This window comes from Gobius niger (assembly GCF_951799975.1).
Source record: "Gobius niger genome assembly, chromosome: 3".
Classification (NCBI taxonomy): Eukaryota; Metazoa; Chordata; class Actinopteri; order Gobiiformes; family Gobiidae; genus Gobius; species Gobius niger.
The window spans coordinates 31590875-31611422 of record NC_136854.1 but is presented as its reverse complement, the minus strand read 5'-3'; the positions used below and the strand labels follow the sequence as shown (position 1 = coordinate 31611422).

Genomic DNA, 20548 nt, shown 5'->3' with positions numbered 1-20548 from the left:
CTTGTTGACGAGCTTAAACAACAACTACTACCGAGTCAAGCCTACGCTCATCCTAATAACTCATTTAGGCGGAGACAGCCTGCAGCTCTGAGCCATACAACTGAATTCCAGTGGGACGATCAGGGGAGACCTATATGCAAACTGTGTAAACAAGTGGGTCATATTGTAAGATACTGTCCCAATAAAAAACAGTCACCACCTACTTTAAACTAGAACCCCCAGCCGCCGTAGGGCAGGTAGCTGGGGAAAAGTCACCGGAAATTTTAAAGGATAAGATGGTTGGCTCATGCCCAGGGGTAGAGATAATGGCTTCAGGTGTAAAAATTCCTTGTGTTCTGGACACTGGCTCCCAAGTGACATTGTTTTCAGAGACATTTTTCCATAAATGGTTTAATAATGTTCCCCTTCGGAGCACGGGAGAACTGAAATGGCTGACCCTTAAGGCTGCTAATGGACTACAAATTCCATATGTAGGCTATGTAGTCTTAGACTTTGAAGTGGCTGGAGTGGAAGTGCGGGACAAGGGCGCCATTATAGTAAAGGACTCATGCCTTGGAGCTGACAAGGCTATTCTCGGGATGAATGTCATATTTAGCTGCTGGGAGTCTTTGTTTCAAGGAAACCACCCTGGGACTACAGCCTTCAGAGTGACTGTAACCCCATCAGCTTACAACCACTGGGAGAGAGCCTTCGTAGTTTGTAACAGTGTGGCTCAACACCAGTTGACTGATGGGAAGATTGGTGTTGCTCGTCTGACCAAAAACACCACTATTGAGGTCCCACCACAAAGTGAGATGGTGGTGTGGGCAAATGTCTTGGGGACAGCACAGCTCCCTCACGGTGAGGTCCTGGTGGAAGGGACAACTGGGGGGACGGAGTGGCAAGTGGCACGGACGCTCTGCAGCTTCAAGGGGGGTAAGATACCTGTGAGAGTTCAAAATCTTAACCCTTACCCTGTCACCATTCCTCCAAGGCAGGCACTTGCTTCTGTTTTTCTGCTGTCATCTGAACAGATCTGTAATGAACAGGACCTGGTGTTGACTGCAACTGATCCAGGCACGGTGGAAGTGGACGTGAGAACAACCCTCGCCTCTCCACCATCAGACAACCCGGTGTGCACTCTACGTGGTGAAAACCTCAGCCCAGAACAACAACATAAGATGGATAACCTTCTGCGGCATTGGAGCTCAGTCTTTGCAGCCGATGAGGATGATTTTGGGCGTACCAGCGCAGTGTTGCATCAAATTCCCACAGGAACCGCACCACCAAGCAGAGAAAGGTACCGCCCTGTTCCTCCATCTCTGTATTCCGACTTGCGTAGCCTCCTACAAAACATGCTGGACCAAGGGGTTGTTAGAGAAAGCTCTAGTCCTTGGGCAGCCCCTATCGTCCTTGTGAAAAAGAAGGATGGGTCATGGCGTTTCTGTGTGGATTACAGAAAATTGAATGCGCTTACCCATAAGGACGCCTTCCCCTTGCCCAGGATTGAGGAATCCCTCACTTGCCTCAAACAAGCGTGTTGGTACTCCACCCTTGACCTCGCCAGCGGCTATTGGCAGGTAGAAATGGACCCAAAGGATAGGGAGAAAACCGCTTTCACCACTCCACTGGGCTTATATGAATTTGACAGAATGCCATTTGGCCTCTGTAATGCACCGGCCACTTTTCAACGGTTAATGCACCGATGTTTAGGTGGTATGGTACATGACTCCCTCCTGATCTATCTAGACGATGTCATTGTATTCTCACCCGATTTTGACTCTCATTTGTCTCATTTGGATCAGGTTTTCCAGCGTTTGTCGAAACATGGCCTTAAACTTCAACCACATAAATGCCATTTTTTTCAACGCAAAGTCAAATACTTGGGCCATGTTGTCAGCCAGGAAGGGGTATCAACAGACCCCGACAAGACTGCAGTGGTCCAACAGTGGAAGCCCCCGTGCACTGTAAAAGAAGTTAGATCATTTTTGGGTTTTGTGGGTTACTACAGGCGCTTCATTCCGGCCTTTGCCAAGATCGCTGCCCCGCTGCATGCCCTTTTGAGAGGATCTGCGGCTGTGAGCAAAAAGGAACAAAAGGTTACTTGGTCACCCGAGTGCCAAACAGCGTTTGAAAAACTTAAACTCTCCTTACTAAGTACACCCGTACTCGCTTATGCTGATTTTTCTAAACCTTTCCATCTCTACACAGATGCGAGTCTGGAGGGACTAGGTGCAGTCTTATCCCAGGTTCAGGAGGGACGTGAAAGGGTCATTGCATATGCCAGCAGGAGTCTGCACCCCACTGAAAAGAATGACCAAAACTACAGTTCTTTTAAACTGGAACTTTTGGCACTAAAGTGGGCCGTGACGGATAAGTTTAAGGACTATTTGCTAGGGGCCACTTTTACAGCTTTCACTGACAATAACCCATTAGTCCATTTAGATACCGCTCAGTTGGGTGCAGTTGAGCAAAGGTGGGCGGCAAAGCTCTCAAATTACCAATTTATAATTAAGTACAGACCTGGGGTGGCAAACAAGAATGCTGACATTTTGTCCAGGCTTCCACAGAACTGTAGACCCGGCACAAGTGTTGACTCTAATCCTGTGACTGCAAAGCTTGACGAAGTGACTGAATGGCGTGAAAACCAGCAGAAGGATGAAGCACTCAGGCTGGTTTGTGCATGGCTCCAGCAGGACATGAGACCCCTCAAAGAGGTGAGACTTGCAGCGCCACAATTGGCCAGAAGCCTTCTTAGACACTGGGACAAGCTCCAATTGAACCAAGGTCTTCTTCGGCGTGCTATAAAAGATCCTCTAACAGGTGAAATTTTCCATCAAATAGTCGTTCCCCCGGTATGCCGGCATCTACTGTGGGAACGCTATCATTCCTCCTGTGGACACATGGGAGCTAATCGGATTGAGGCATCATTGAGAAGATCGTTCTTTTGGCCACATATGGGGGAGGATGTACGCAAGTGGACAATGCAGTGTACCGCCTGCTGTGAACACAAAGCCGGGCCAGAGGTAAGAGCACCCCTCCAGCCCATACAGTCCTCTTACCCCATGGAAACGGTGGCCATTGACTTTCTGTCCTTAGGAAACCCCCAAAGCCCCTATCCGTATGTCTTGGTGATGACTGATCTATTCTCAAGATTTGGGTGGGCCGTGCCAACAAAGGATCAAACTGCAGTCACCACAGCCCAAGCCCTTTGGCGACATGTGATCCAAATATGGGGCTGTCCCGAAAGAATCCTGTCTGATAGAGGATCAGCATTTGAATCCACTGTACTCCAGCAACTTTGCAATCTTTACGGCTGCAAGAAGGTACGAACTACGCCCTACCATCCGCAGGGTAATGGTGCCTGCGAACGTTTTAATCAGACTCTGTTAACCCTGTTGGCCTCCTTGAGTGATGAGGAGAAAGTGAGATGGACAGACAGCCTACCTGCTTTGCTCTTCACATATAACAACACCGCACACAGTAGCACTGGCCTCACCCCTCATTTTGTTTTGACAGGACGCCACGCCCGGCTTCCGGTAGAGATGGCCACAGGAGCTCCAACAGAGTCCCAAGCCTACAACATGCATGACTGGATTGCTAATCATCACCGGACACTGACTAAAGCTTATAAACATGTTATTGCGCGAACAAAAGCACAACAACAAAAGGATAAGGACAGGTATGACAGGAGAGCTCAGAATGTACCTCTACTCCCAGGAGAAAGGGTACTGCTCAGAAACTTCCGTCGCCATGACCAGGGCAAGTTGGCTCCCCGTTGGCAACGGTCACCCTACGTTGTTGTGTCCCAACTCCACCCTGATTCGCCTGCATATGAAATTCGGCCTGAAGGACATATGGGGCCTATAAAGACTATGCATCGCAATAACCTCAGACCATGCCCAGTAGAACCCGGGGAGCAGTTGGTTACTGAGCCTGCCCAATCGATACGCTCTGTGCCACCAAATTCTATGCCACTTTTTCTACCTGTTATGTTACCTGTTGCAGAGACTTGTCCGGCACCCGAGCCAGAAGGAAATGTACAATTGCCAGCACCAGGGCCCCCTCACGAGCAGCCACCCGTAAGACGCTCCCAACGTCAGAATTTGGGCAATCCACCATTACGGTACAGAGTGCAGTCGCTGTAGTAGTCGGGACGACTATCTAAAAACTGGGGGGAGATGTCAGGAGAGGACGCATTGGGCAGGGTTGCTTAACTTTAATTATACTTTGCTTGTTTTGGTTGCATGTTTTTATTTTCATATTTGATTTGAAGTGTTTAAGTGCACCCCTGCCACAATGGTTTGACCCAAATTGCCCAGCCAATCAGAGACTGACATCTGAACGCAGTAATCAGCGAACTCCGTTCTTAAACACAAGGAAGTGAGACCGGAGGAGGGCAGTCACCGGTGGACGTGGGGACCGAGGGACAGCTCAACAGACCGGCACATCAACGCAGGAGGACAACCGGACAACGCAGCAGGACCGTGGACAACGCAGCAGGACCGTGGACAGTGGGCCGCAGCAGCAGCATGTGACACGCCATTACCAGCTAAGTGAAGGGACGAACCCATGATTGCCGCTTGTGTGTGCGTGTGGGCTGAGGGTTTGGGCGAGTAGTCTACTGACGGCCACTGTTACCATTTACAGCTGCACTGTCCTACTACTGCACGGAGGGGTGTTGCAGACCTGGGGAAGAGTCGCGGGACGTTTGCGGAGGCGAACTCGCATGATATGCCTGGAACCAGAGGAGTAAAGGGACGCACCCTGAGTTATCGACTGCCTGCGTATTTGCCCTTCAATCTGCCCCATACCAATTATTGCACTTTGTTGTTGTAGCTGACGGAGCATCAACACAGCTGAGAAGCGGGACCGGCGACTTGGCGCTGCTGTTTTCACTGGACTCGGACGGCTAGTACCTCTTGACTGGTCTCATCACTGGTGACTCGCATCCCCTAATTGTCATTGCCCCGGACGATCTTGGACCCCACTTTTTACCAACGTTTTTATAAGAACAATTTTTATGAACGGTTTTTATCCCTAGAAGACTTTTAAAAATAAACTTGTACATATTCTTCAACTGTGTATTGTGCTGTGTGGCCCGGGCTTGAACAAATTCAAACTGCGACATTCCTTCAGAGCTGTCCTCACGGAGAGATGCACAAACCCGGGCTGAGCGTCTCACGTTTCAGATACTGTACAGGGCGGATCTGTCTGACCTTCCGTGTCCTCTGCTGAAGAATAGGCTCAGAGCGCTGTGGTTTGGGCCTGTGTGTGCGAGCGAACAGGAGAAAGGCGCGCATCTGCAGACACCATTGTTGTCTTTGTGCACAGATTTTGAAAAAGTCAGGAGAAAGAAGAAAGGGAAAGTAATTTGTTGGTGTCTAATGGGGACAAAACCACCAGAAGTTTCTCCTCGGGCGGCGAAAGCTAATGTTATAGATGGGCGGGAGTCATGACCATAGTAAAGAGAGACCACCTGTGTTAGTCACATTAAGATAACTTTATAAAATGTGGATATTTTGAGAGATACCAGGTGTTTTATAGGCCCTAAACCCAGTATATATATATTTTTTTATTTACTCAGAGAACAGTGGACAGAATTGATGATCGTTTGGAAATATCTGCAAAGGTAATTTCACACAACAAGCTGCACAATTAATGATAATCTAATAAAAATTGCACATATCTTGATATTTATGCCAGATATCTCGATATCGATATGATATTACTTGGTTGAAAACCAAGCATTTTTCAGAAAAATAAAAACATCATAATACAAAAGAGTGCAATTTTATTGATGAAAATCTATATTGTTTATAGCTTGCTTTTCTGATAATAATATGTTGAATGTTCATATCTCGATATCGATACGATAATGATACATCTTTCAGCTCTACTTTGAGCACAGTTAGGAATAATAATGTCTGTTGACATCAGTCTGCCCAGGGACTACAGGTGCTACAACCTGGTACAATGCATCTCTCCCTTTTGAAGTTAATGTATATTGTACACTGTCCCTGTTCAAATAAATAAATAAAATAAACTAATGCATTGGTTTTATATAGCGCTTTTCTGGACACTCAAAGACGCTGTACATTGCACTATTCGTTCACTCCATACTCGGTGGTGGTAAGCTACTATTGTAGCCACAGCTGCCCTGGGGTAGACTGACGGAGGCGAGGCAACCAGTCTGCGCCATCAGCCCCTCTGACCACCACTCACTCACTCACGCATTACATTCGCGAGGCTTCCTGGTGTTCCCAAACGGTCTCCCATCCAAGTCCTGCTAGGCCCTTCCCCGCTTAGCTTCCAAGGTCTGACGGGATTGGGCAGAGCAAAGGCGGTGTGGCCAGTTAGCAAATTGTAAAGGCTGTAATTTTTTCAGTTCCCATAGAAACTGACTATATTAACTCTGTAGCCGATGGCCCCCACACCTTCGTTGATTGTTCGAGAACACTCAAACAGTCCCGTGCGATCAGATTAGTTAAAGGGACTATACCGAGTTTAAAAATGTTGATATTATGTATTTTCCTCCCCCTACATGTTGCAGCATTGTCCTAATGTGTAGAATGACCTGTTCACCACAACTGCCTCTAAAATCCTGCGCTGTCATTCAAAAAGGTGTTAATTCCGGTCCGCAGTGCCGTCATGCACAAGCTTAATATAGAAGCTGAAGTTACGCGCAAGACCTAAAGTGGCAGTAGTGAGTATAAAATAACCAACTTGCATCTAGTCCCTTTGCCGTCACGTGTTATTTACTGTTATCACTCTTGGGATGTGGAAGTCCCCTCAGTCACAAAACACGGATGGTGCACTGGAGAGCAGAGAGTTTCCTTTTTCCAATCGGTGTTAAATAACCAAAAACTAGGGATGGTCCGATATGAAAATTTTCTGCCGATACCGATATCCGATATTTGCCTCACTGGTGTGGCCGATATCCGATATTTGCCGATATTTATTTCAACGTTAAAAATCAATAGAAAGGCTTACTCAAATGTGGTAAAGTTTGTAAATTGTTCCATTATTGGAATGTCTTATGCCTGGGACACATCTCACACCAGGATGAAACAATCCTTTTTATTAGAAAAATATTAAAAAGACCAAATGCAATGTTGGAGTGAAATGTCATTTTGTTTTTGGCTAAATATTTACTCAGACCTACTTATTATTATACTTTCACCCATGTCCTCTATTAATGGTAAACACTGACACTGGGAATATGCTAGGCTACTATTTATTGTATTTTCTATTAAAATATGTAGCCTACCATGTTGTTTAAGCTACATGTTTTAACTTTAAACAAATCTGATAAAGGACACACTGCTCTGTATGAAGCTTTGGAATTGGAAATATCATGTCACTTTAACAGCACCTTATATGAACTTATGAGGCCAGACTGAAGATTTAGAGTTGGTTTAGAGCTGGCAAAAAGCAAACAGTAGATTTACAAGATTAGCATGAGCTTTGAACTGCACCGTTTTCAATGATAAATGCGCGAACGATCGCAAAAGCGTCTAATTAAATATGCGCGAAAATGCGATATGACATAATGCCTCGTTTTCACGGGTCATTAACATGACAAAGGTGGGCAGAGTAAACGTGAATACAGACATTATCATCACTGTAGTTAGACCTATATGATCACAGAAAGGTCATGTTTACGTGTTGTAGCCTTTAGCCTGTTAGCAGCTATGCTAGCGCTAACAAACAAAGTTATAAATCTGGCGTCAAGACGGAGAAACTTTCGCAACACTCACCTCAGATGTAGCGACAAATAATCCATCAGAAAATGATTCCTGTTAATCCTGACTCAGAATAATGTCCATGAGGCAGTTTTAGTCCACTTTGTTGCAGCAGTAACTTGTGGCTCTGTATCTCTGTGGTGTCCAAGTGTCCGCTCCACTTTGTTTAAACTTAGTAAAAACATACTTTCTTTTGGAGACGTGTGAATTTATGCTGGAGGTTCTTTATTTTTAAGAGCCACTGTTTATTTGAGATAATTTGAATAAATTGTTGCCCCGTCTACACTGCTGCTGCATTCAGGTGCGCTATGACATTACGGTGTAGTAAATAATTCAAAGGAAAAAAAAATATCGGCCGATATTTTCCCATATCGGACCGATACCGATATGTGAAAAAAAGACAAATATCGGCCGATAATATCGGCGGCGCCGATATATCGGCCATCCCTACCAAAAACACATCAACAATGCATGAGTTTTGTGATTTAATCCTGTTTGAATATTCATACGGAACCGCTAATAACACCGCAACAACGACACACGTCCGCCCTTTGTTGACTGGTTTACTCCACTTCCTGTTTGTTCACGTATGAACGAAGTTGATGCCGTGGTCAACAAACTCAGTAGCTGGTACAGTACTTCCAAGAATTTCCATGCAAAAAGATCAAACAGGACTCATACATGTTTGCAAAGCACTCGGTGGCTTTTAACATGAGTCTCCAGGAAATAGTCTCCAGGAAAATACAATCACATCCTCTCTTGAAATGCTTTTACATGAAAATTAAGTGTCAACATAACCAATTTTCACCAACCAAGAGCTGGTGCAATCTAACGTAAAAGGTTATTCAAATTATTTATTTGACTAATGTAAATGGGGGAACCAAACATGAGGGGAACATGCAAACTCCACCTGGACCATGGATAAAACGTTCTTGAGGAAAGAGACTGCTAACTGTTGAGCAGAAAAATACATATGATTCAACACTTTCCAAGAAGATGATGTTTTGTAATGTTTACTGTCAGAAAATGGTGCACTGCGAAGGTATAGGTCCAATAAGTATTTAGCTTCTCTTAAGGCTTAATAATGAGACGTTTTCAGCGCCATTTGCGAAATTCAAGGTCAATACCAAGTTCGAGTGCTTCTGAGGTCATTGGTCCCCCTCACCCCTCTCTCTTTCTTTACTCCCTCATCACTCCCTCCTGCTCCCCTCCTTCAGTGGCCTCTCTCTGCAGCCCGTTGAGAGCGCCGTGTTTTGAAGGATCCTGTGGTTTTAATGAGCTGTTGTTTGAAAGAGTCACCACTCGAGCGCGGGACGACCCCTGACCCCCTCCACACGGCACTAAACCAATTATCCACGCCTCGTCTCCGCCGCACAAGACTCCGGGACAGACGAAGAGAGGAGGATGCGCTTTAGCCACGGAGGCAGAGAAATGTCAGCTAATGAATTAAGAATGTGTTCAAGTTTAATCTAAAGGAGTAGAAGACGTCCTGTTAATGGCAGATGAACAGAAAACACAATTTAGTTTTAAATAATGCAGTGATTTGGGTGACTAGCGACCTCTGCGAAAGAACCTTCTCAAAAAAACCAAATTGCTTTTGTTATGTTTTTGTGTCTAAATAGTCAAGGCCAATTTCATCGGTAAAAGTTTTATGTGCCCCTCCTGGAACTGCCACCTTAACATGGTGGAGGGGTATGAGCACCCGAATGATCCTGGAGCTCTGTTGTCGGGGGCTTTGAGCCCCTGGTAGGGTCTCCCATGGCAAACAGGTCCTAGGTGACGGGTCAGACAAAGAGCGGTTCAGAAGCCTCTTATGAGAGACCAACAGGCCCGGTTAGAACCGTGCGGCCGTCCTTCTGTGGACCCACCACCTGCAGGAGGAGCCATAGGGGCTGGTGCAATGTGCTTTGGGCAGCTCCAACAGCTGCCCAAACCAACGGACAAGTGGAAGAAAATGGATGGATGGATGGATGAAAAGTTTTATGTGAGCACTAAACTAGAGCTAAACCAGAGGGATACAGTATACTACGAAACTGGTTGAACTTGTCCAGGATTAGTTCCTCTAACCTGGGTAGTCAAACCCAGACATGGAGCTTCTGGATAAGTGGTACTAGTGCGTCATCAGTCGGTTAAGTTAACCCTGGGTTTCTCTGAGGATTTGTGGGAGTGTTCATGTGAAATAGGAGGAGTCAGCACTCAGCGTACAATCACGGACGAGACACAGAGACAGTTCATCTGAATATCATAATCTATCACTAAACTCATGACGATTATATTATACAGCGCCATAAGGAGTATGTTCACATTAGCTACAATTAAAATGCAATACTCGTAGTATTATGTGAACGAGAAATAAGCCGTTTTCATGATGTCATCTAAAATCTGAATCAGCCTCTACTCAAGATGCTTCCTCCTTTTCCCTCTCTGCTCCAAGCACCCAACCGCAAACCGCTGAGTTCAGGCTGAGAAAGCCGAGGGTTCTCTCGTCTGATTGGTCAAAGAGCCGTCTTCTTATCTAAGCTGGGAACTAAACCTGGTCCAGAGCAGGTTTTGAGCTAAGGGCATGTTTCCATGGAGATCTACCCTGATAAAGTTATCCAGCTTTCTAGTATCGAATTCACCCATCCAGATAAATCCAAACCAGGACTTAACCTGACCACCTTTCACCACATCAGGGAGAAAGAGGCACATGTGGCTCTAACACCTTAAAGTTGACATATCAAACATAACTGAGGCTTGATACTGTATGTGAACTTTATTCAAGTTTCCTCAGCGATTATATTGGACATTTTATAATTTGAAATAAATTCTAAGGCTCTGAAACACAATGAGCCTGGGCTGGTCAGGAGTTGTTAACCAGAATGACTTAGTAAAAACAAGCTTTCAGTTTCACGAAACTGCGTGGTTAACAACACCATGCTACCGTGATGAGCTCTTTTAGTTCAGAAACGCTCACAACTGAATCAATGACAGTTTTGTGTATTACCCTTAACGCAATATGACCCAGGAAGTCATATGTCAAGTTTTGACAAGGAGAATGTGTAATAACATGGTTTAAAGATCATAAAAGTCAATTGTTATACACTTTTAGAAAGACAAGAAAACAAAACTTGATTTAGAAAAAGGCACACTGCGAATTGTCACATTGTATTAGAGGCCCGAAACATTCTTCAATATGATTCATCACTACAGCATCTTCTGAAGTGATATATTGTCTTAAAAATGTATACAGTAGTGGGTCTGAACATCACAATGCTTTTCCAGTCTATTGTCTCTATATAAAGCCACAGTCTGCTCTCGGCTCCTCGGCTCGTCCCATGACAGTATCCTCCCGCTCTCTTTTATTTGCTCTGAGTCCACTGAGCCTCGACCGCGGCCCCGAGGAGAATGAACCGACTAATATTAGCACCGGCAGCTATGGGGGGTCGAACACTCTTCATAGTCTGTGACGTCTCTCTTCTCTATTTATTGTGGAGGATAAAAGGTGGGAAAAGGGCAACTGTAATACTTTTCACATTTTATAAACATGACCTATACTGCCTGAGGTCACCACCTGGATTTAACTAACAGTTATGATCTCAGGTTGGTCTGGTCTAGGTTCAGCAACACTTTGTGCCCAAATAATGAGAGTAGTTGACGACCTGAAACTCCTGAATGACCAAGTTATTCCATCAGAGGATTTCTTCTTCCCTGATGACACAGGCACATTCCAAGATGACAATGCCAGGATTCATCGAGCTCACATTGTGAAAGAATGAAATTATTTTCACACATGGATTGACCACCACAAATCTTTACCCCATTGAGAATCCTTGGGATGTGCTGGAGAAGGCTTTGTGCATTAGTTACACTCTCCCATCGTCAATACAAAACTAAAATCCAACACTGGATCTTTTGATATTGCAGAGGTTTATTGAAACAATGCCACAGTGAATGACAGCTGCATTCAAAGCTAAAGGCGAACCATCAAAAAATATGAGCTTTTTTTTTTATGGCAACTTTTTTGGGCGGTGTACAAATGTAATATCAATTTATTCACAAGATTACAAAAAGTTACAGTTTGAAAATGAACTCTCTCGCTTCCACAATCCCAGCACCTGTTCCCTATCAATTAGTGCTACTGCAGACACTCAGCTTAGTTACTAAATGCTACAGATTCTTATTCTTATTTAAAAATAAGACTGTACTGTGTAGTTGAATTGTTGGACATTTTGCCTCTCATCCTAAGCAGCTTCATCAGCAACAAAGAGCTCTTAACACCTGAACACTGTCTATTGGACGACACTGTAAGGTTAATGACACTGAGACAAAGACAAGGGCAGATCAATTGACAGGTGCTGAGTGGTTATCAGGTGAGAGTAAGGCTGTTGAGACTGAAACTCAATGAAGGTTTTACTTTCTAGGTGAGAGCGATGGGACTAGAGGGGTATACTATGAAGCTGGATTAGAGGTTAGTGCGGTAAGTTTAGCGGTACTACAAAGCTGGATAACTTTCTAGCAGGGTAGATCTCCATGGAAATGAATGCCTTTTAGCGCAAAACCTGCTGTGGACCAGGTTTAGTCTCCAGCTAAGAAGACGGCTCTTTGAGAGGCTCCCAAACGTTGTGGTTTGCAGAGGGAGCGAGGAGAAGAGAGGGAAGAGGAAGAAGCACCTTGAGCAGCGGCGATAGAAATCCTTTATTTGAAAGCGTGCACGGATTTAATAAAGTAACAGCATCATGTTGTAACTTTTCCTACTTATTTTACTTATTAGGGCTTGTTTACTGTTCACTTAAGTTGTGCTTGTTTCAGACTCGTGCCGTTCATGGCCATGTACAATATATTCGTCATGAGTTTAGAGATAGATTTTGATATTTAGATGAACTGTGTCAGTTTCTCTTCTGTGATTGGCCGCTTGGCGCTGTCTCCTCCTGTTCCACATGAACGCACTCACAAAATCCTCAGAGAAACTCAGGGTTAATGGGATCAGCTGAAAACACGCTTTGTAGTGTCACTTATGCAGAGGCTCCATGTCTGGGTCTGTCGACCCGGGTTGCAGGAACAAATCTAGGTTAAGTTCAACTAGCTTCGTAGTATAGCCCTCAGGACAAGACAACCCCTCCCAGTGGTCTTTCTTAAGTCCGTTTCTAATGAAGCTTTTTGGATGACAGGCAAAATGTCAAACACTTCAACAGTCCCGATGATGACCCTAGAACCTTTGTCTACGATGGACGACACCTGTATGACTGAGAGCTTACACAAACACACTTTAAGCCATGTTATTGCGCTGTTCCCTTGTCAAAAGCATATACAGCACTTCCTGGGTTAAGAACTGTCCTCCATATTTCCAAAATCCACAATCCAACAACAGATCTCTGCTCTAAGGCTCTACAAATGTGTTAGTGTGTAAAAGGCGCTGTGTTTACAAAGTACAATGTGAAATTTACTCAACAACGAGAAAATAAGTCGCCGGGTTTAAAAAGCGGATGATGCTTTTGTTCTCCTGTCAGAACGCATCACCGTTTCCTTATTGACCGTGTTTAAAGCAGCACTTCTCTCTCTCACACTCAATTAGCTTCAATTGAAGAGCGTCCAGTCCCACCGCCCTCACGGAGCAAAACACCATCTTCACACACAAACGTTCAACGCAATCTGACAGTCTGTTTTTCAGCACAGTTTCTGTCCGAATCCAAGAGCTGCACACAGGTTAATTCATTATAAAGTAACAACTTTTTCAATTAGCTGTGAAAAAGATACCATATGAGATCTAACAGAATCAAGGGCAAATACACATAAAATGTATTGTAATTTGTCTCATTCTACTTGTTTGAATGTGATATAAAAAAGAAGCTCTTGTTTATATGAAGTGTACTGTACAACAAAATACAGCCATAAATCAATCGCCGACCAATAAATCGATGAAAGAAACTGAACAGAAGCAGCCCTGGCTGATAACTTTGTATTACTTCATTATAACCCCAGGCTCTCGCGATTTGGTCATTTAAGAGGCTGCCCCCGTCTGCTCCTCTCCGCTGCTCAAATATCACCTCCTCCGTCGCCGACGGCCAACCATTTTTTACACGTCGCCATGACAATGTAGTTTTTTCCCTCCATTTTATTCATTTGAGCGCTGCCGCAGTCGACTTGACAAATGGGAGAGTTATAGCTACTTTGTCCCTGGGAAGACTCATATACCGCACACATACCCGGGTCACTTTACATACTAATTACCCAGCATCCCTCTGTGCAAATATGACGGGGGTCGTAAGGTCAACGGGGGTCTAAACGCTCCACTTCAAATTATTTCTGGTTTGACCTCTGGAGGCAGTAGTGACATTTGTGACATTTGCACAGGCGGAAAGAGTAAATAGAGCGACACAGACTGTTTAATCTCTGGGAGGAGAATGCAGAGGAGAGGAGGGCTGCCGCATTTTGGGGAAATATGGCAACAATTATAAGAATGTAATGCATTTTATATTAACCAGAGCTTTTTTATAGAAATAATGAAGTAAAATGATAAACTCAAGACAAAACGCTATCTGATTATTGAACACCCCAAGTTTGAAAATGTCTTAATTTCTGCAGATATTCGCAGATCATATAACATTTGAGAAAGAAATGAAATGTAAACTGCTAGTACAAGAACTACATGCATTTGGGAGCATGTTTGTTGAGGTCTAAACAACAGAACAGACAGAGTTACAAACATCACAGAGTTTGTAACAGTATAAAATGAATGTTCAGGAACCACCAGCAGATGATATCTCAAACAATATGAAAAGTAGAGGAAAGAGTCATGGAACAACTCTTCTGGTAAAAGCATGGAATGAAATCTTATTTGTAAAGTTTTTCACATGACACAAGTCGCTTCACACAAGGGATTTTTATTCATTGGCGTTAAGCATGTACACAGCCACAGCCAGTGTTGTCATGACACATTGGACACCACAACCACCAACACCGGAGCCCCTCAGGGCTGTGTTCTCAGTCCCTTCCTCTGTCTACACTTATGAGCGTTATAGATATCACAACATCACAACTACAAACTATTACTACTACTCACAACTACTCTGCCGACACTGCAGTTCTGGCTCTCTGTAACAATCAGCACTTTATTACTGCTTATCAGAGCTCAGGCATCCACTTCATACAATGGTGCACATAATATCATCTTAACATCAACTCTGATAAAACAAACTCACACACTTCCAGTCTGAACCATATTTCCATCAACGGCAACACAATTGAGCAAGTGACAACGTTCGAGTATCTCGGACTCACCTTGGATAATAACTTTACTTGCTCTCCATGTCTCCCCTCATCTTTTGCTGCTGCTGTACAAGAGCATCATTCAGTTCAATCTGCTGCACTGCTCCCCCTGTTTTCACACCATGCTGTCAGTCTCCAATAAAAACAAACTTCTCAAAATCACTCACACACTGCATCCAAAAACATCTGCTCCCCCACACCCAAAATCTCAGAACTCTACGAATAGCACGCCTCGCCAAATCAATAGTTTCGGACACTGAGAATTCTCTCCATAGCATCTTCCAGCTTCTCCACTCTGGACGCAGATACTGGGGCTGAAACTAAATATTGGATCGCATACTTTTTGCTGCAGTACCAAGTATCGATGCTTTATCAAGTATCGTAATACTTTCATTACTTGTTTTTAGAGGCATGTTTATTCTGCACTCCTTTGCTTTCCAGTAACAGCATGGCATTTGGCTTGTACATTTTGGACACGTAACTGTTTTACACACCTTGTGTAATGTTATTTTTGTTGTTTGTGCACCCTTTTGTGTTGACATGATAGTCTGTGGAAACAAATTTCCCACATGAGACAGTAAAGAATCTAAGAATATTGTCTCCATTGTCGGTTCTGTGGAAAACAAGATGAAACTGAAACTGTAGAAAAACTAAGTTGGGCAGACGTAAACAGCCTGGCTTGATCCTACTATTAAGTAACTACGATTAATCAGATTACTTCAGAAATAAAGTAGTCAAAGAGTAACTAGATTACTTTTCAGTAATTTCAGTAATCAGTAGTTGGATTACTTTTATGGAGTACAATAATCCCAACGACACTTGCCACCATTAGTACACACTCACAGACATCATTGATGTCACTACATGTTTTCAGTGGTTTGGGAAACTGGAGGAAACCTACGTGTGCTCCTATGGGTCAGACACAGTCAGAAAATGCAAAGTCTGGCCTGGGGTTAACACATCCACGCTGTTTTACTACTGTAAAGCACTTTGTGACATTGTGCCTGTGAAAAGCGTTGAAGTTTACTTACTTATCTAACACACTGCAGTCCACATGGTTTTATGTGATCTCCAGTACTTTAACTTATAAAATACCTTAACTTTATTATTGTGTAATGCACAAGGAATCCTGGAAATAACAATAGTTTTGACAACGGAATCCCGAGTATAGGTCTGGAAGTTTTGTTGTTTGCCAAGAATACTGTGCTGCCTAAATACCTTCCCTGTACTATGATATAAACGTTATACACAGTATCCACACAGTAACAGCGGTGCTCATCTGTATCATTGCATTTCTCTCGTTCCTCTTCTACACTGTTGTTCTGGGTCACGGCTCGGGCTCAGTTACTCCAAACGTCAAAGTAACGGTCGTCAAATCAACTACAACACGCTGCATTCAAGCCTCCGCTGCTTTATGAACCGAGATATTGCCCCGGTCCATCAAGAAAGAGGCACGCGGGTCCTCGTCCTATCAGCACCGCTTTCAGGACAAGGCCCAGGGAGAGAGAGATGGATAAAAGATAGATAGATAGATAAATAGATAGATAGGCGGACAGACAGACGGTGAGAAAGAGGGGTATAGTATGATGGAAAGAGAGAGGGAGGGAGGGAGGGAGGGAGAGAGAGAGAGGAGGGAGAGAGAGAGAAAGGAGGGAGACAGGGAGAGAGAAGGGAGTGAGAGAGAGAAGGAGGGTGAGAGAGAGAAGGAGGGGGAGGGAGAGAGCGAAGGGGGGAGGGACAAAGGAGGGAGAGTGAGAAGTAGGGAGAGAGAGAGAAAGGAGGGAGGGAGAGAGAAGGGAGAGAAAGAAAGGAGGGAGTGAGGGAGAGAGAGAAGGAGGGAAATGAGAGGAGAGAGTGAGAGAGAAAGGAGGGAGAGAGAAAGGAGGGAGAGAGAGAAAGGAGGGAGTGAGGGAGAGAGAGAAGGAGGGAGGGAGAAAGGAGTGAGAGAAGGGAGTGAGAGAGAGAAAGGAGGGAGGGAGAAAGGGGGAGAGAGAGAAAGGAGGGAGTGAGGGAGAGAGAGAAGGAGGGAGAAAGAGAGGAGAGAGTGAGAGAGAAAGGAGAGAGAGAGAGCGAGAGAGAGAAACGAGGGAGGGAGGGAGAGGGAGTTTACGCGCTACGGGAACTCGATTTGATGCTGATGAGGTTTCTGGAAAAGAAATCATTAATAATTCAAACGGAGTCGCTCCAGAAGCCGGGTACAAATAACAACAAGCATCGACTGGAGTCAACAAACAGCTCTGTGGAGAACACACGCCTCGGACACGTCTGAAATCCACCGCCGGTTGTACACGGGGGGCATTTATGAAGAGTTTATTGTTATTTAATGGGATGCTATGACCTCCCGCTGTTGAAAAATGACTTTTGTGAACAGATATGATTAAGGAAATAGAGTGAACTTGTACATTTTATACACTTTGTAATATGATGTGATATTACAGTGAAATACTCAATCGTTCACAGGTGGCAGGAGCCTGTCCCAGCAGCTACTACGGGTTTAGACGGGGTTCAGTCTCAAGTCTTTACATTTCCCCTAAATATTATTATCATTTTTTAACATACAATACAAGAGCACCTAAAAATAAGGTTGAAATGCATGTTTAAAGTATGATATGTCGCAATATAGGGCCTATACAGATAGCAGCAAGTCAAATTTAGAACTTTTAATTGTCATTTTACTGCCTGAATACTATATCTTTAATATATAGATTTGCAAACATTTTCAAATTTTCAAAACTGTAGTTGAATTTTGTTTCAGACCATTTTTCCCCCCCGTATCTATGAACTGAGCAATGTCATTATTTTCCAAGAAATTTCAACTTAATGCCAGTTGAACACGTATCAATATCTTGAAAGAACTTAATGACTCACTTGATGACTGACTTAATGAAACCCTGCAACAAATCACGTTATGAAGATGTCAGAACTATATCAATGATGCAATGTTCAAAACTAGAGACAAATCGTGACAAAACCAGGACCTAATAAACTGCACCACAAGACGACAGTGGCTCAGATGGTAGAGCTGGTTGTCCTACACTGCCTTACCAAATTTTTTTACCACCACATACTATATCTAACAAACTGTTGCTGCAGTTGGTCAGGTCTAGGTTCAGCCACAAGAATGAGATCAGCTGACGACCTGAACATCCTGAATGACCGGGTTATTCCATCAATGCATTACTTCTTCCCTGATTCCAAGATGAAAATACCAGGATTCATGGGGCTCACATTGCAAAAGTAGTCACACACTCCCACACTCAATACAAGGTCTTGGTGATAAATTAACTATGACCTGTAACTATGCAGTGCTTGTCTGTAATACTAATTTGGGGAATGGACTACAGGATGCCTACTAGAGTCTCTACTTGTGTGAATTAATAGAATTTGGGCAGAGCAATTAACCGCAATCCAATTGAAATTGCAAGTTTCATGGCTGCAGTTTTAATCAGGCAATATCATTTCAACTATTCTGACTTTGTGAGGTCTTATGAGCCAACAAACCTGCGATCCCTGGAGTTTAGACCTCAACAAACCTGCTACCCCTCAGCAGTTCATACAGTATTTCACTATTCTCTCTTATGTTGAACTAAAGAGTCATAGACAAAAACGGAAAATCTATAGCACTGCTTGCAAGAAAAAATCACTTAAGTGTCACTTAGGACATTTCCCTCAAAGCGTGTCTCCCTAATCCTTCAGGGAATAAATGCATTTGCTCCAATTTACTCACAGTCTCTCGGTTCCTTTGGGGATGTTCTTGGGCACCGCTTTGATGCCGAGGCCGTGACAGTCCACTAGCGTCCCCAGGCAGGTGCAGTGAGCCGGGCATGCCTTCGCCGCCGATCTCCCCTGTCCCAGCACCGCCACGGCAAGAGCCCCCAAGACCATCACCCAGAATCCCCCACCGCCGGTCCACCTCATCCTCACCGGTCTCCAAAAAAAAAAAAACCTGAGGAATCACAAAATCTTCCAAAAAGCTTGTCCAAGTTCAAAACCCGGGCTTGAAAAAAGGTCTGAATAGGTCACTGAAGTTCACGCAACGGCTTTTGCTCAACCACTGCAACTTTATTAGGCTATAGATCCCGCTTTGCCCAGTCCGCCGCCTGTTTTTGAGTGCGATAGTAGCAGTGGCAGCGTGGAGAGCTCGTCCCGTGGTCTCATTGGAGCGTTGTGCAGAGGAGAGCGAGCAGAGCTGGTAGTAATACGGGGACAGGGAAAGGGGAGGGGGGGGTGGTCTCTCTCTATAGACGCACACATAATAGAAAAGAGTGGTCCACTGCCTTCAAAAGCAAATAATACAGCGCCGCAGACTCCGCCCACTGCACACACACACACACACGCTCGAGTTCCTCTGTGGGGATGTGCAGTGATAGTATTGCACATTAAGATGAAATAGCTTTTGTTATACTCGCAGCTTCTCATGAAAAGTATCGCTTGAAATGTACATTCAAAAACTTGAGGTATTTTTGTTGCACCTTCAATAGTCACTCTACATGGTTTATGTAATGAGCACCATAGGCAATGTTAATGCCATACAAAAATGCTATATTTTTAATGACACAGAGATCATATTTGAGGAAATTACATGTTAATGAATCATCAAATGTAACTGAGGAAGGAGCCGGAGCAGAAAACATTTCAGATTGTTTGAAATAAAGGCTTCTTGTCAATGATTTTGATCTGTTGATACATTTGTGGGGGTCACTTGGGGGCTCAAGGGAAAAAGTTGGGAACCACTGTTTGAGATCATAATGTTTGTACTTTCGATGAACACACAAATGTGTGAAGCAATATCATTATTTTCCCGAGATATTTATATTTAATGCCAGTTGGAATCCAATTTAATCGTTTTAATGGCATTTAAAGCAACACTGCGTAACATTTTATCTCCAAAGTAAAAATGAAATATGTCTAAGAAATAAAGAATAAGCAAACCTGTGTCTTTGCTGTGAACGACTCGGCTCTCCTCAGACCTGACTGTAACTTTACTGGGAGCGGGACGCCTGCAGCTCGTCTCCATGGAGATGTCGACTAAAGGCACATATGAGATTTCAATAGGTTAGGTCCTCATCCAAAATCATTCTGTGATTTTTGTAGATGGCAACAGTATAATGCAAAATGTTACGCAACATTTTGCTGCCCTGCAAAAACCCTGCTTTGCATTCGAAAACATTAATAGGATGCCACCTCGAGCAAAGGATAAAGTTGCCACATGGGAAAAGAAATAATAAAACCAAACCTTACTCATAGGAACCAACATCTTTGTGTCAGTCCCAAGCCAGGATGAATGGAGAGCTCATAAAGGGCATCTGGGGTAAGGCGATATGACAAAATGTTACTTTGTTAGCGACCACTGATATCTTTTTGACTTGACATAATGTAGTGTCTTCTTAAAGGGACTATACTGAGTTAAAAATGTTAAAATTAAGTATTTTCCTCCCCCTTCATGTTCCAGTAATGTCCTAATGTGTTGAATGAGCTCAGACCTGTTCACCACAACGGCCTCTAAAATCCTGCACCGTCACTCAAAAAGATGTTATTTCGGGTCCGAAGTGCCTGCAGTTACGCATAAGACTGGA

The 20548-nt window shown here is 44.0% G+C and overlaps 1 protein-coding gene across 1 annotated transcript in view; it reads right to left on the bottom strand.

The window, feature by feature from the left end:
• Positions 1-19255, bottom strand: part of LOC306960751 (slit homolog 1 protein-like) — a 78371-nt gene extending 59116 nt beyond the window's left edge. The window contains exon 1 of the mRNA XM_079553247.1: positions 18700-19255. Within this exon, the coding sequence (XP_079409373.1) occupies positions 18700-18890 (191 nt within the window). The 5' untranslated portion in view covers positions 18891-19255. The remainder of the gene's footprint in view (positions 1-18699) is intronic.
• Positions 19256-20548: the final 1293 nt, after the last annotated feature.